The sequence below is a fragment of the Stegodyphus dumicola genome, chromosome 4 (genome assembly GCF_044657685.1).
Source record: "Stegodyphus dumicola isolate Sdum_Otavi_A_Nest chromosome 4, ASM4465768v1".
In the NCBI taxonomy this organism is placed as follows: Eukaryota; Metazoa; Arthropoda; class Arachnida; order Araneae; family Eresidae; genus Stegodyphus; species Stegodyphus dumicola.
Genome location: NC_140771.1, coordinates 83,150,257 through 83,167,989, shown reverse-complemented (window position 1 = coordinate 83,167,989; position 17,733 = coordinate 83,150,257). Strand labels below are relative to the sequence as shown.

Below are 17,733 nucleotides of genomic sequence, written 5' to 3'. Positions count from 1 at the left end.
TAATTAATATATATACTTTATACAAGTTTTGATGAATTATGTTATTATTTTAAATAAATTGCTGATAGAATTGTATTAAATGCTACAATAAATGCAAATTTATATTTAATTACATCTATCTATGTTTCTATAAAGTATCTTTATGTATAGCTTTGATTATCAGGTTTCAAGAATAACACTTAAACCCTACGAGCATTACGGTTTTAGCCCTGGCATTTTAAAGCTCCTCAAAATGTTGTGAATAAATGGTATTTCTTGATAATTTAAAAAGGTCTCTCTCACTTTGTACCTTGATTCCTTCTCTTCCAATGTAAATTCAACCCAAATTCAGAAGCATTAAAAGCTGGCAGAAATTTTTATACCTAATGAATAAGAAAAATATCCTTCAATACAAAATTTTATGTCCTGAGAGGGTTAGACCAGTGTGGCTCTCAACATCCCTTTTACACTTGTTAGAAGATACACAAATATTTATTTAGATTTAGACTATGTTTTAAATGATAAAACAGGAAGCAGGTGGAATCAGGCTGATTGCCTTCTCACCGTCCTAAAAATATGAGATTCTCCCTGCTTAAGAACCCCTACTCTAGACTATCACATAATCAAAATGATAAAATTTATATATGGTAAAACTAAAGTAGCATTTAAATTCTAGTAGTTCTAATTGTTACACCGCAAGAAATCGCGCAAGCCTATTTTCAATAAAAATCTCTTGGAGCTCTTTTAATCTTACTGAGGCAAAGCTTTCATTAGATCAGAAGTTCTGTAAAAGCACAATATCCAATTACTGCATTAAATTATTTGGTCATCAGAAATTTGCTACATCACATATGTGTGTGATATTCTTCGAATCTGATCCAGAGAAATTCATATTACGTAATTATTCATCACTACAGTATTTATACATACATAATAATACAATAAATGAAAATTAAGAAAGGATTGTTGACATTTGTAAGAATTGTTTGTTACTCATAGTAAAATCAATATCAACTTATGCCACTACTGATATAACAATTATATCACTGATCAGCCTTTCTTTTTTTAAAGAAAATTTACTTAAAATTAAAAAAAAAAAAAAAAAATTTTCATAAAAATTTCTAAACACACATTTTCCTTCTCTTTTTTAGTTTTAAGGCAAACCTTGAGTGAATTTCCTTTTCACTTCTCCCCCCCAGTGATTCACTTCTGATTCAAAACATAGAATTTCATTAATAATCTCCTATCTTTCTAATGTTTACTGAGTTGAGTAACAATATTATTATTTATATCATTCAACATTATTCAGGAGTAATGGCTTCTGAACATATAAAGTTGTGTGCATTGAATATTAACCCTTCATAAAGCCATTTTTTCTAGTGATACTACATTAAAATATTTTGAATTGAGAATGATTTAAGAAAGAAATTCACTTAGTTTATTAGATAAAATTAATTTGATTAATATAACATACACCCCCCTTTTTGAGGGGGGTGTATGTTTACCACCACTCACTATTGCATTATTGAAAGGAAGGATGTTTTTTAGATTTATTTCTTTTTATGTTTCACTATATGAAAATCATAAAACATATCTTGTTAATACAGTCAAATACCGAAAATCCGCCGACCTGAAATTCGCTTTGCCTCTCAAAATATAAACATTCAGTTTATAGGTTCTGGAAACCACAACATTGAGTACGAAATATCGAAGAAAAAATACTTACCGAATAATTACGCCATAATTGCCGAATAACAATGTGTCATAATGGAAATACCAAATTATTGACATCATGATAAAAGTTTTTACCCCTCTAATCTGCATCGAGGTAAAAATGCAGACGATTCCCATTGTTGTACTTTCTGAACTTTGTTATTTCACGAGATTATTTAGTGCTGCCTTTTTTTTTAATCCGGATAATTTGTGGATAAATTAAGAATATTTTAAATTTCAGCCCTTTTAATACAATTACAGATAAGAAATGCACTCATGATTTTGCTGCCTGGAACGTTGAAAAACGTAAACACGTTGCATTGGCGGTAATGCAAAAAAGACAAATTTTGCAAAAGATGGAGGCATGTGTTACTCCTCGGTTTATAGCAGAATCATATGGATTTACGACACGATTGTGTATGATATACGGAACAATAAAGAAAAGCTGTTGAAATTTTACAACAACAGTGATTCTAACATTGGGATTCGAAACCGGAAATCTTTGCATGAAGTGAAATCGGCAAATCTCGATGCTGTGTATATATAATACAAAGAACACTATAACCAATTTATATATGTAATAATAATTTAATGCATATAATAAGTTATTGCAATGATGTGTATAATAATTTAATTAAATGTATCTAATATGCCTTATTTATTTTGAACTTTTAGACTGAATATTATGATTTAACTTTCCTGTCCTGAAATCTGCAAAATCCTACCGCACAACCTCTGGTCCCAAGCTCTGTGGATTTCTGGACTTCTACTGTACTACAATCTGTAAAAGGAGCTGTAAATTAGATATATTTTATATCAGGGCTTCTTAAAACTTTTTTCAGTCGTGACCCCTTTCTATTACTGAGATTTTTTTGCAACCTCCAGGACCCCATATTATTTACGAAAATTTTGTGGGACCCCATAAGCATTGCGCAAATCTGACGCACGCACATGTGAAACTGTCAATTTTTTCACTTGTACTGTAATACACTATTGCAGTTTTAGGTCATTAACTTTAATTTCTAATTTTAAGACATACAACAATGTGAAAATTTTAAATAAGTAACAGATGAAATGACAGCGTCACGTGGGAAAGCAAGTAAAATGAAAGTTTCTATTATTAAAAGAATGTGTCGAAATATTTTTTTTTTTTTTGTTTGTATTGTCTTATCTATTTTCAGATACATTGCGTAAAAATATTTGATAATTGTAAAAGTATTATAATAAGTTAAAGAAATATCAAAATTGCTAAATGTTTTGGCGACCCCTAATTTAAGAAACGCTATTATAGATGATTCATAGATAAATCAGTATTTCTGCTTTCAGCTAAAACCTTCATCTGGTCCATCATCTAGATATTTGTCTGAATCTTTAGGCTTACTTAGGAGGGTAAAAACATAACACAGTAGTTTCCTCTGCTGTGTATTTCTTGCGTTTTTTTATACGTTTCCATAGAAAGCGTAAAAAAAAATTGAATTGAAATTAATTAGAGATTTCCAGTGAAGGCCAAATACAAAAAAACTTTCAAGTATAATTCAAGGTTTTATTTACTGCAGAGAACTGGCGATAAGCTTGAAGACTGTATTTTTAAATCACTGAGTTTATAAATTTTGTGCTTATAACCTCAGATAAAACTGGTGAGAAATGAATGAAGTATTATGCTTTGGGAAAATGGCTTCCTAGTTTTGTCTCTTTACCTTATCCCATGCTAATCGTTATTGTTAAAAACCACACAAGGAATTAACTGATTTCGGCTGCTTTTCTGAAATTACCAATTAACATTAATGAGATATGATAAAATAGCTTATGGTGGATATTTAAAAATTTATGAAGTTAGTGTTTATTAAAAATTTATGAAGTATACTTTCCATGGACTTATAAAGGGGAAATCACTCAACAATGTGAAAGGCATAAAATATAAAAAATTCTCAGACTCAACAATGTGAAAGACATAAAATATAAAAAATTCTTAGACACATCCTGGCATTTTTCAGTTTTAATGCTGATAGTAGCAAAAAAAGCTTGTGACAGCAAAATCTACTTTTGGCACCTGAAGGGATAGTAGAACCAAAGCAAAGACAAATAAGGTTTGTGTATTTATCTAAATGCAGGACAATACAAAATAAAACTATATGAATCTCATTACCTCTTTTTATGTCTTTCAAAATGTGTCCAAAAGATGCTGAAATGCTAATTTTGTAAATATCTGACACTAAACCCGATTTCTGACATAATGTGAAAAATTTACTGTGTATGTTGGGACTTCAAAAATGAACCTAAATACATGTCTTCCTTAAATGTACAACTGCAGAAAGGAAAACTATTCTCATCAAAAGAAAATTCATTCTTATGATACCTCAAAAAAGGGTACATACTACAGGAATAATAGTACTCTCAAACCTCAAGATATGCAAACAAAAGCACAAATAGATACGAGGCATTTGAAGCAATTTATTTACAAAATATTTCTACAGTGCATTAACTTAATTATTCGAGACCTTTTTATTCTCTCTTATAGAAATATCTAATGAACAGAACAGTGTACGCTTTAAACATGATAACCTGGAAATCTTATTACCATGCAGTTTACAATAAAATATTTGGATATTATTACATTTATAAAAGAAATAAGTAGAACAAAAAATCATACCAACAAGTTAAAACATGAGCTTCGGCAGCTTTCAAACCTTCTTGTAAATAGCACCTAGCAAAACGTGGCTCCCCAGCTTGAAAACATAACTCACCAAGGTAGAAACATGATTCTAATAAATTTCTTAACAATGATGGTTTAAAACACATCCAATCTACAAGAAATAAGAAACATCCATTATGCAGCGCACATAAACATAAAACTTTCTGAATAAATCCATATAAGAGTCTAAAATAAAATTAGATCAGGGATTCTTGCATTGACCCCTTTTATAAGAATGGATTTCATCATTGACCACCTTACATTTTTCTATACAAAATACAGCATACAACATAATCATAATACAAATAGTTGCACATAAATAACTTAACAATTGGACTAAGAATACGAATAAATGTTTTGGGAAAAAATGGTTCATCAAATTTATGGTTTGCTTTATGAGGTTAGGCAAATCGTCAAAGGCTATCTGCATAAGGGTAGAGATGCCTTCACGGAGGACTTTCTTAGAAAAACTGGTTCGTATATACGTTACACATGGGGAAAACCATGAAAATGCCCATGCAGCTAGCCTGTTTGAGGGATTCGAACCTCGAACTTAATTACCAGTTTTCAGCGATTGCTCAGCCACTGGTGGGCTATCAGATTTATGTTTTATTACTTTTGCATTATAATTTTCGATTAAGAACACAACTAAGTTTTCAGATACAAAATCACAGATTCTAATTGCAAAGAAATTCAATTTTAATGAATTTGATGGCTGCATGATATAGTTTTTCAATATTCTGCACAAAATTACTTAAGTCACATTTTTTAAAAATATTCAACTTGTTTCTTATTTTCCATAATACTTTGGCTTATTTGATTATAGCAAAGTATTTGAGGGCTACCTGCTTAAGAGTTAACATTCTGCAAGACCGTTTAAGGGAATCTGGCTGGTACATACGTTACGCAGTTTTCCATAATAAATCACTGTCTTAACTATAGCCTGCTTCCCCCATGTAAGAAAAGGGAAAGTCAATAATGTTAGTTTAGTAACAAATTTTACTTTGAATTATTATACTTATTGCATTAAAAAATTATATATTAAAAAATATTTATTTTTTCTCGTATTTATTTTATGACTTTATATGACTTCTTGACCTTAGTACATGATATAACTTTATATTAATCAATATATATCAACTTTATTAATAAATTTGTAATCAATTGGATCTTGATTATGCAGACCAAGTGCTGGTGCATATTGGGCTATTGAATGCCTTCAATGACTCTCATGAGATCAATACAGACCTCATTTAGCTCAGTCAAATTAGGCAGATTGGTGGAAAAATATCACAGTGTTTTATAAATGGTCTTAAACGTTTCCTTTAGACTTGGTTTAATGTGTGTAATAAGCCCTCGAGGTGGGGGAAGGGTTTAAAAGTCCCTTTCTTCAGTTTTTCGCTTATATCTCGGAAGCTAACACTCTTACTGAAAAATACTTTACATACAAAACTGAAACTGACAAAATTTCCGACAAAAATTATTCTACGCAATTTTGCCCTAGGACTAACAGTTACAGGGCTGACAAAATTAACATCAATTCAAAAATTGTACTTTCTTTGGATTTAAAACTAAATTACAGTTTACAATTGTCTTGTACATTAATATTGAAGATTTGAATCAGATTACGAGTAAATTTAACTGTAGCTAGTAAGTAAATCAAATGTATTGGGTCAAACAGTTCATTACAGGGTGTCAAGTGGGTCTTCAAGGCTCTCCTCATATGCTAAATTCTCGTATTCAACTTGGAGAGCCACTGGTGCATGTGCTCTCACAAATGCATATTGAAGAGCAAGGAATGCCCGCCTTATGGCATCCACAGTGTGTACAACAGCCTTTGGTGCAGCTGCAGAAATATTGTTTATAGGCGAGCAGCTGGGGCAGCATGATGCAAGTTAGACAAGCAAGTTAGCAATACACTCTTTTGCAAAAAAAAAAAAAAAAAAAATTAAGCACTAAGGACTTTTGCGATGGTGACGAAATTTGGTATGCAAAACCATCTTGATCGAACATGCAAATGAACAGAAATTGTGATCATAGCACACAATTCACAAAGTGGAAAACCAGTAACAGAGGAGAATTTTTTTTCGCCATTGTAATTCCATAAAGAAGCAAATAATGATGCATTTACGACGATATTGAAGGCCTTACAGACAACTAAACGACTTCGAGCATGGTCGCATTGTAGGGTTGCATGAAGCTGGGTGGTCATACCGAGCAATAGGCCGCCACCTGCAGTGTACAGACACTGCTGTGCAAAGATGTTGGCAGCAGCGGTTGCTACAAGAAAATTCCCAATGAAATGAAGGCTCTGGAAGGCCAAGGAGCACATATGCGAGGCAAAATAGGATGATTGTTTGCCAAGCCTGAACCGCCCCAACGGAATCATTGTCGACTATTCAACACACTGCATCCCTGTTTATAACTCCCGTTGAACCGTCCACCATCTCACGTGCTTGTCTGAGACGGGGTTATGCTCACAGAGGCCTTTAAGACGTTTGCCTTTGACACCACAACAGCGACAGAGTCATCTGGAGTGGCGTCGCAGCCGATCATCATGGCTGCCTTCAGACTGCCATCATATAGCATTCAGCAATGAATCCCGCTTCACTCTTGAAGTAGATGACCACCGTGTTCGTGTCTGAAAAGGACGGGGCCAGCGGCCCCAATCAGCTTTTGTTTTACAAAGGCATACAACCATAACCCCTGGTGTGATGGTGTGGAACGCTATTTCTCATGACAGCAGGTCATCTTTATTCATCTTCCGAACATCTTTAACAGCTCAATGATATGTTGATACCATCCTACGGCTAGTTTCATTACCCTTCACGGCACGTCATTCTGGGCCCATTTTCCAACAAGATAATGGCAGGCCACATACCACTTGCATATTTCTGGACTGTCTCCTTGCGGTTGATACTCTTCCTTGGCCAGCAAGGTCACCAAAGCTTTCATCAATCGAGCATGTATGGGACATCGTAGGCCACCAGATTCATGTACCACAAAATATCGCAGATCTGGAACGACAACTGATGAATGCCTGGCAGAATGTGTCACAGGATAACATTATTTCAGTGTCAGATAATAGACTATTTTCTATAATATATTAAATAAGTGTTTATTATATATTTTTAAATCTATAAACCTACTTTGTCCTAAAGGAAATTTCAACGCTATGGCTTTATGGATTCAAAGAAATTGTACTCTTTACAATACTGGTTATTGTATTCCTGCAGACAATTTATTGCAATTTCTTTCACTATGAACTAATTCCACAACACAGTATCTTAAAACTGAGTTTACAACCAAAGACAGAAATGAAAATAAAGAAAAAAAGTTTGTTAAATTTGTATATTCTCACCAAACTCACAGTTTACAAAATCTGCTTTTGGATTCAATACTGCTAATACAAACGTTTTTTGTCTTTATCAAACATAACTTAACTCATGCTTACACCAGATGTATTCAGCAGCAAATTCACAAAATTTTTAAAAGCAGCAAATGTTTAGAATTTTCAATACAGCGCTAAGTGTTACCATTAATTTTTTTCATCTATTCCTCAGTTCATCATATCAATATTCAGGTTTCCTAGTAACATTACTTATACAACTTTTTTGTCTTTATGTTAATATTACCTTTTATACTTGATTTTATTATTTCTTCCCACGTACACTACACAAAATGCAACAACATAATTACGAAATATTTTAAAACAACATGTCTTTAGAAGGAGTGGTTCAATGGAGTTGTAAATGTTGCCAGAGGCTGAAAGCACCTCTGATGCTAATTACCTTCACAATTTTTCCTAAAAGAGCATTGGAAAAGGGAATACAACAAAAAGGATATGAAAATGGTGACAATCCTTGTTAAAACTTAAGAACTGATATAGTTTACTTGAAGAGTTGTTGTGTAGAGGATTTTAGTTTGGCACACTCTAAAAAGTGGTCAACTTCTACTAAACAGGTTGTGCTTCTGGTAAAGAGATTTGGTCCTCCATAACCAAAGACCAAATAAATATATTTTATTTCTAAAATAATGCATTTTTTTATTTTTGATAATACTGTAATAACTGTACATTTGTCATAAAATCATCATGATATTTGCAAGCCCCAAAATCAAAATTTTTGTGGAAAACTGATCTTGATCTTGAGATTGGCAAAAGGTTTATAAATCAACATTTTTTTATTTTTTATTTTATGGGAAAATAGTCCCAGGATGACATGCCATGAAGGCTAATGCAACTGGCCGCAGGATGGTATCAACATATCTTTGAGCTGTTAAAGATGTAGGGAGGATGACTAAAGATGACCTGGTGTCATAAGAAATAGTGCCCCATACCATTACACCAGGGGTTATGGCTGTGTGCCTTTGTAAAAAAGAGACTGACTAGGACTGCTGGCCCCGTTTTCTCCAGACATGAACACAGTGGTTATCTGCTTCAAGAGTGAAGCGGGATTCATCTTTGAACACTATACAATGCAAGTCTGATGGCAGCCATAATGATTGGCTGTGCTCCACTTCAGACGACTCTGCCAATGTTGTGGGTCAAAGGCAAACGTCTTAAAGGCCTCTGTGAGCATAACGTCCTCTCAGACAAGCATCGTCAGATGCCTCGCATATCTGCTCTTTGGCCTTCATTTCATTGGCAATTTCCTTGTAGCAACCCTTGCTGCCAACATCTTTGCACAGCAGTGTTCTGTACGCTGCAGGTGGTGGCCTATTGCTCAGATGACCACCCAGCTTCACGCAACCCTACAATGCGACCACATTCGAAGTCATTTAGTTGTCTATAAGGTCTTCAATATCGTCGTAATGGCATCTTTAATTGCTTCTTTACAGAACTACAATGGCAGCAACAAAAAAAGATAAATCTTCCACCTCTGTTACTGGTTTTATACTTTACAAATTGTGCACTAGAAATGCACGCTATGATTGCAATTCCTGTTCCTTGAAACTTTGATCATTTGCATGTTCGATCAAGCTGTTTTTGCATACCAAATTTAGTCACATTCAATAAATCCTTCTTGGTACTTCGATTTTTAAAACTATATGTCAGAAATGTAAAGGCAGGTAGAAGGGACCTGAATAAGCAGATTTCATATAGGAATGTATGTGTGGAAATGTCATATTAAAGCCCTAGCACGCAAAGCAGTATGAATCACAGGAAACTGAAAAGACAAGTAAAGACAAAAAATAAATAAATAAATAATAGTTTGGGATAGGTGCTCCAAAGAACAGCCACTAGCACCATTTCTGTAGAAGTGCATGGATCGGCGTACAAAGACATTAGTCATATCAAGCACATGTGCAGCAGCAACAGACAAGCAGGGAACTTCTGCAGATGTGAGGGGAATCTCTTACAGGATGCTTTTAATATAACCCCAAAAGAAGAAATCGAAGAACGCGGTGGCCAGGGAACTGGTCAGCCCTGTTCTATCTAATGCTGGCCGTAGACAGTGTCTAGGTGATTCTTGACATTCTGGCTGGAGTCAGTTGGGGCTCCATCATGCTGGAATCTCATTCATCTATGAACAGCTGGAGGAACATCGACTAAAGGTACATTTAAGACCTCCTGTGGGAAGATGCTGTACATATGGCCAGTTAAACAACTAGGTAGAATGTACAGTCCGACTAAGTTATTGTTGTGCATAATGCTGCCCAAACATTAATGGGAAACCTTTCTTGGTAGGCGTGTGCTATTGTGCCATGTGGGTTATGAGCCCATAGGTGAGAATTATGGATGTTGAATGTACCCGAGCACATAAAGATAGTCTCATCAGTAAATTAAACATCCGCAGAGAAAGTTTGATTGCCTGCAGTCTGCTCTAGGTACCAATAAGCAAAGTTGAGACATGGAAGATAATCATCAGGGGGTCATTGCTTGCACTCTCTGTAAACGATATGGATGCATTCCATCTTCATATAAAGTCCTCAAAATAGTTGCATGACTCACACCCAATGCATGTCCTACAGCTCTTGAGCTTGGCAATGGACTACCCACTACTGCCTTTAGTATCCTTTCTTCCACTGCAGAAATTCTGCAATATCTTCCAATGCGAGTATCACGCCTGGACGCATAAAACTATACACTCATGCTTAACTTCCGAAGAAGACACTTGAATATTCTATGATCCCTGTACATCCTTTGAGCAGCTAATCCATTTCCTTGTGCAGTCCCAAACATGAAATGCATGTCGGCAAGCTCTGCATTGGTGTAACGATGCAGGCTACTTGAGATCCATGTGGAAATGAAGAATAAAGCTAGCACAGCGCTTTTATACACCACACTCATCAACACTCTCTACCAGCTCAACACAGCATTACCGCACACACACTCCTATACGAAATCTGCTTATTTAGAGTCCACTCTACCTGCCTTTACACTTTTGACATATATTTTTGAACCACCCCTGTATGTGTGTATATATATATATATATATATATATACACGTGTATGTGTAAGATATAATAAAATACGATAACGACACATCCAAATAATTGGCAACCTCACAATTGACTAAGAAATTGACTCAAAATTTGGTGTTCTCCCCCTAAATTTATCTTTTCTAGCAGTTCGAGATCTTACCAAATTACACAATGCTGCTTGAAAACTGTAACTAAAACCTAAAATTAACCAATCACAGCTTAGCTATACTTATGCACCTAAATAGTATAAATATTACTTCACAAGCAACTACTTCATTCTTTTTCTTAGCCCTGACAACATCTCCCCGCTGCTTATGCTTTCCTGTTCAAGATGCTTATGTCGTACTTTTAAAACTAGTGTACATAAAAAATTGTCGTATTTAACTATGATTGGGTAAATCTTTGCCAAAATAATTTGATATGTGTGAAAATAAAGATTGGTGATTCGTCAAAATCCAGTTTTTGTTAGCTTTATGCCTTCACGACCCTCAGCCATGACAACTATCGAAAGTAAAAAGGACAGGTGTCTTCTATGCAATTAAAATATTACATACATATATATATAATATCTTTTTCATCTATTAAAATATCCCACATTAAGTGTCAGACCAAAAAGATACAAAATATGAAAGTGTAAAATTTACACACATCTACATGCACAAATATTTGTTGAAGAATAGAAAAAAAATGATATACCATGAGGATAGGTTTCAGGAAACTGTTTCGCAGCTATAAGCTTTAACAAAGATATAGATCTAGTTACTGCTTCCATTGCTATTGCAATAGCAGTTTTCCTTTGAATAAATTCAAAATTTTTGGAATCAGTAAATGCTGACCGAGGTAGAGATAAATATTGACTCTGGAGTATCAAAGCTTCAATTTGAATTATTTTCCAAGATTTACTGCCTTTTTCTGATGAAGTGCTTAATACACTTTGTAGGAGTTGTAATCCCTCATCAAACTGCAAGAAAAAGATACTTATAAAATTAAATTACAAACATTAAATAAATATCATAGATAATAAGAGCCATTCTATCTATAAAAATGACATTAAGAAAAGTAATTTCATTCTTAATATTTATAACAATAATTCTGTTAAAAGAAAAAGGTCCAAGGAAAAGTCATAAAGCTGAAACTGAAATATGATCATTCTGTATTTTAATGAAAACACTGACTTGTTAAATAATGAAAATAAAGACTTTCAACAACCTTTAATAAATGTGCTTGTGGTATGGATCAAAAACAAGAATTTAGTTTTCTAGATCTTTTCAATATACAGAGGGGCTTTAATTTGAGAAAATGTTTCAATTTCAAGAAAGAAAAAGTAAATATAAGAGACTGAATTTGGAAAACAGGGATATGACTGAGTTTACAATATTTACTTTAGGGCCAGAAATCAATGTCTGCATTGTGATCGGGTTTGACCCTTTTTTGCAGAACCATATAACATGCAATACTAAAATGCTTAAAAAGATGATTTTTAAAAGTGATTTTTTTAATGTAAGGTAGCTTTAATATGACAGCATTACGAGGAGTGTTTTCCCTTTTTAATTTTTTTTTCTTGCTAAATTCCCAAACTATAACAATTTTTTTTTTTTTTTTTTTTTTCCATTATCACACTAACAACTAAGAAAACTATGTTTATAGTAAATATTTTTATCCACATGTATGAAATGTATCATGATCATCTCTCGTCTTATAGAAACTGCCTAAAACAGATTGACTGACATACAAAAGATATTATATTATTTCTTTGGCACAGTTTTGCCATATACAGTTGTAAGTACAACAGATTTAAATTAAGTTAATTAAAGAAACAGAGAGCAAAAAAATCTGAAAAGGTGCAGACATTGATGGTCGCTTAAAAGGCCTTTTTTTAAATTTTAATGTGGTTTACCAGTACAGATGGTCCAGGTGATATAGAAAAATGCTATATGGAATACTAAATAAATATATGTTTAAATTAACATTAGATTGTTACAATACTCCTGTACATTTGAAAAGTGAAAACATATAAATTGTATTCTATAAAAATACTGAAGTAATTAAAATATCAAATGTTGAAAATATTAAACAAAGCTTCAATCCAACTTGCAGAATCACTGGACAGAACTGAGTACAAGATTGACATTTGCTAACTCAGGGGTGTTTGTGGGACCCCAAAAAATCCCCTGAAACTTTTACAGACTTACTACCGACATTTTGGAGTTTCGAGAAGGGGGGGAGAGAAATGAAAAATTACAATTATGAAGTATTGAATGACCTAATTATAAAAGTTCAATGAATTACTTTGACCAATTTAGCCAATGTAGGTAACTTATAATCATTTGTGAAATCATCTTTTAAATTAAAAACTTTAGACCAATATTTATCAATTGTACACTTGACCTGATTTCCACTTTCATCAGATGTGTAGAGCATTTCTTTGGTGATATCAATATCACTCTGGTATAACCTTATTTCAGCTTCTACTTTTGACTTTTCATTATCACTAAAAATATGGGACATAAAAGATGATAATTGTTCAAAAGCTAATATTGTACTGGTTTTACCTCTTAGCTCTGGATCTAATGCTGTAAAACTAATTAGATATGAATTTTTAAGGGGTAATTTCTGTTTCATATGCTGTGCTGTATTAGTATAAGCTTTCATCAGAGAAATTTGGAATTCTTTTGCTATTGGATGATTTTTTGATAATTTCTTCAGGAGAGTGGAAGCTTCTGCACCAGTAAATATTACTTTGCTAGGTAGATGGAATTCTGGATTTGTGACATCAACCTTTAATAAATCATTATAAGATGTGCACTCTATATTTTCTGGCTTCATAAAAAAAGAGAAAAATTTTGCCATCAATTTATAAATACTGGAATGTATTAAATGAAGCATTGGTTTTTTTGTTTCAAATAATTTAATATATGTGTTGAGCTCTGGTAATACTGCTGAATATAATGTCATATGCAATAAAGTTTTGTTTTCCATAACAAATAACCCATTCAGTATTCTTTTTTTTCCGAGCTAAAGCATCCTTTCTGAGTTGTTGGGAATGCAAGCAAGAATACACCCCTTCAACAATTTTTTTCTGAGCTGCAGAAATATTTCTTTTATTGTATACAGTTTCAACATAAGAAAAATAATCCCCTTTATCAGTTTTATCCAAGTAGTGAAAATAAAATGCAATAAGAGCATCATACAGATCTTTGATTCTTTCTAAAACACATAAAATGTACACCCACCTATGGTCTGGTCTCTTCAAGGTTTTAAGTTTTTTAATGGCAAGGGATTCACAGATTTTGAAAAAAAAATTTCTCTTTTACTGCAGCTTTTCATATCAAAATAGATGTCATCAAACAAATCTTCTAAGTATCTATCAAAACATGAAGCAAATTTTTTTGCACAGTTATTAGCTGTGTGACATGTGTCACCATCAATATCTAATAAGTGGGGTGCTTTGTTTGATCGTAGTCTGGTTTCAACACCTTTTTTTTTTTTTTTTTTTTTCACGCATGGTGTTACATGAGTCCATTAATACACTAATTAAGTTTGCCCATGGAATATTATTATCTTCAATAGTATTAACAACTGCTTTAAAAACAGCTTCTGAATTGCAAGATTCCATCTTTAGAGATGTAAAATGATGAACTACAGCTTCATTTTGATTGTTGTCATAAATCTGCACCAATATTGCAGTATACTTTCTTGAGCATTGCTAGTACTTTCATCCAAATTTAGAGAAAATGGAGTCTCCTTTAAAGTTTTAATGATATTTTCCTTAATAGTTTTTGCGAGCCCATATTTCATCTTATAACATGCAGTAGTCCTGGACATTTCCAACAAGTTCTGATCACGGCTCAACTGCTTGCAGAGTTCAATTAAATTGGGAGCTACATTGAAAGAAAGAGAATTCTCGGCGATAAACGAAGTTATTATTACCTCTTGCCGTGCTTTTCTTGTCACTATATCCAATGGCCGAGCATCAGTCTCCAGTAAGTCATCAGTATTTTTTAAATTAGCATAATTACTTAAAGTCATTGAATGTCTAATGCACTTTGAATATTTTATGTGTGTCACAGTTTTAGAATGATTTGTGAAAGCCTTGAATCCTTCCCCACCATACTTCAGCAGCGAGTTACAAAAAACACAATATGCTTGTCCAGCAACATTTATTTTCTTGCACCATGTGCCGATGGTATCCCCACTACCATCTCTCCGTTCAATCCAATTCCACCTAAATGCATTCCGGACACCTTCTTCTAATTGTATAATATCACTATTTATTAAGACACAATAACACGCCGAATAAATACTAATTCAGAAGTCAAACAACAAAAATCAGCGTTAATTTACAAAATTTTCACAGGACTAGTTTCGATGGTTTTACCGAACCATCATCTTCAGCTGCAAAACCGCAAATGAACAAGATAGGAAATAATGTTTAGATAAGATAAGAAAGCCTGTACAAGAATAAGCAAGTGGCGCCATCTGTTGGCGAAACCAGAACTAAAACATAATTTCTCTAAAAGCCGAAGGCAAATTTGGATTGGAATTAGGATCGTTAACTAGAACAGAAAGATTTTTATGAATGTGAAATGCCTCTAGAAAATCCAGTTCTCCAATGGAAGATGTTTTTTGAATAATTTTGGCAGCAGAAAAATTGAAAGTGTGATTTTCGGACCAACAATGTTGAGCAACAGAAGACTTCTGTATTTCCTTTTTTCTAACATATGCCTCATGTTCTTTGACGCAAAATTTTAAGGCTCTCTTAGTTTGGCCAATGTAAATTAAATCGCACTGGCAAGGAATCCTATAAATACCCCAGGAATTCATATCCGGAATGAGGTCCTTGAGTATAGAAGTTGGAATTTTATTGATGGGAGAGTAAACAACCCGGAAGTTAAATTTCTGCAAAATATGTGCAACTTTATAGCTAATTGATGGAAAGAAGGGAATGACAACAGAATTTTTATAATCTCCTAAAATAAGAGTGTGGCTTTTAGTGTGTTGAGATGAGAATTTTTTAACTGCTTGATTAATAATGTTGGGTGAAAAGCCCCTGTCAATAGCTATTGCTTTTAAATAATTTAGTTCTTCATCAAGGGCTAGTTTGGAGGAGCAAACTTGAAGAGCATGGAAAACATAGGAATAAAATGAAGCTAACTTTTGTTTAGTCGGATGACATGATTTAAAGTGTGGTGGAAGGCAAACCGATGAAGGTTTACGGTAAACTGTAGTACTGAAGTTGGATGTGTTACGTGTGACCAGAATGTCGAGAAACGGAAGAGAATTGCAAGTCTCAAGTTCAAAAGTGAACTGAATAGCAGGATCAATAGATTTCATTGTTGAAAGAACTCTATTTAAATCATCTTTATTACCTTCAAACAGGGTAAAAGTATCGTCTACGTAGCGGAACCATGCCGGGAAGTTTAAAGTTTCAAACAATTTTGATTCATAATAATGCATGTAGATATCAGCCAGGATGGGACTGAGGGGGCTTCCCATGGCTAATCCCTCAGTTTGCTTGTAATATTTATTTTGGAAAACAAAATGTGTTTGTTTCAAACAGAGTTGAGTGAGAGAAATTAGCTCATCAATTTCGATGCAAGAGAAATGAAATTCGCGAAGTCTGGTTTCTAGACATCTTAATGCACCCTCCACTGGGACATTGGTGAATAATGATTTTACATCAAAAGAAACCATGAGTAAATTACGAGGAGAAATGTTTTTAACCTTTTTTACAAACTGTATTGAATTTTTTATGGTGTAAATGTTATTGTCTAATAGAGTGGAAAATCTAGAAACTAAATATTTAGCTAATGGATACGAGGCAGTACCTAAATTTGATACAATAGGGCGGAAAGGAATACCACTTTTATGAATTTTGGGAAGAGCATATAATCTGGCACAATTCGCAACAGATGAGATAAGCGAATGTTTTAAGTTGCTTGAAATGATTTGCGAAGATTTGATCGCAGTTTTTATTTTGGATAAGTCCGAAGGTGAAGGATATAAAATAAAAACTGTGATCAAATCTTCGCAAATCATTTCAAGCAACTTAAAACATTCGCTTATCCCATCTGTTGCGAATTGTGCCAGATTATATGCTCTTCCCAAAATTCATAAAAGTGGTATTCCTTTCCGCCCTATTGTATCAAATTTAGGTACTGCCTCGTATCCATTAGCTAAATATTTAGTTTCTAGATTTTCCACTCTATTAGACAATAACATTTACACCATAAAAAATTCAATAGAGTTTGTAAAAAAGGTTAAAAACATTTCTCCTCGTAATTTACTCATGGTTTCTTTTGATGTAAAATCATTATTCACCAATGTCCCAGTGGAGGGTGCATTAAGATGTCTAGAAACCAGACTTCGCGAATTTCATTTCTCTTGCATCGAAATTGATGAGCTAATTTCTCTCACTCAACTCTGTTTGAAACAAACACATTTTGTTTTCCAAAATAAATATTACAAGCAAACTGAGGGATTAGCCATGGGAAGCCCCCTCAGTCCCATCCTGGCTGATATCTACATGCATTATTATGAATCAAAATTGTTTGAAACTTTAAACTTCCCGGCATGGTTCCGCTACGTAGACGATACTTTTATCCTGTTTGAAGGTAATAAAGATGATTTAAATAGAGTTCTTTCAACAATGAAATCTATTGATCCTGCTATTCACTTCACTTTTGAACTTGAGACTTGCAATTCTCTTCCGTTTCTCGACATTCTGGTCACACGTAACACATCCAACTTCAGTACTACAGTTTACCGTAAACCTTCATCAGTTTCCTTTCCACCACACTTTAAATCATGTCATCCGACTAAACAAAAGTTAGCTTCATTTTATTCCTATGTTTTCCGTGCTCTTCAAGTTTGCTCCTCCAAACTAGCCCTTGATGAAGAACTAAATTATTTAAAAGCAATAG

At 33.6% G+C, this 17,733-nt stretch overlaps 1 protein-coding gene across 1 annotated transcript in view; it reads right to left on the bottom strand.

The window, feature by feature from the left end:
- The window catches only part of Sse (extra spindle pole bodies like 1, separase), a 207,686-nt gene that overhangs the window by 68,926 nt on the left and 121,027 nt on the right, over nt 1-17,733 (bottom strand). Inside the window, exons 13-14 of the mRNA XM_085815136.1 lie at nt 11,507-11,771; nt 4,343-4,496 (exon numbers count right to left, since the gene is read on the bottom strand). Of these exons, the coding sequence (XP_085671262.1) occupies nt 4,343-4,496; nt 11,507-11,771 (419 nt within the window). The remainder of the gene's footprint in view (nt 1-4,342; nt 4,497-11,506; nt 11,772-17,733) is intronic.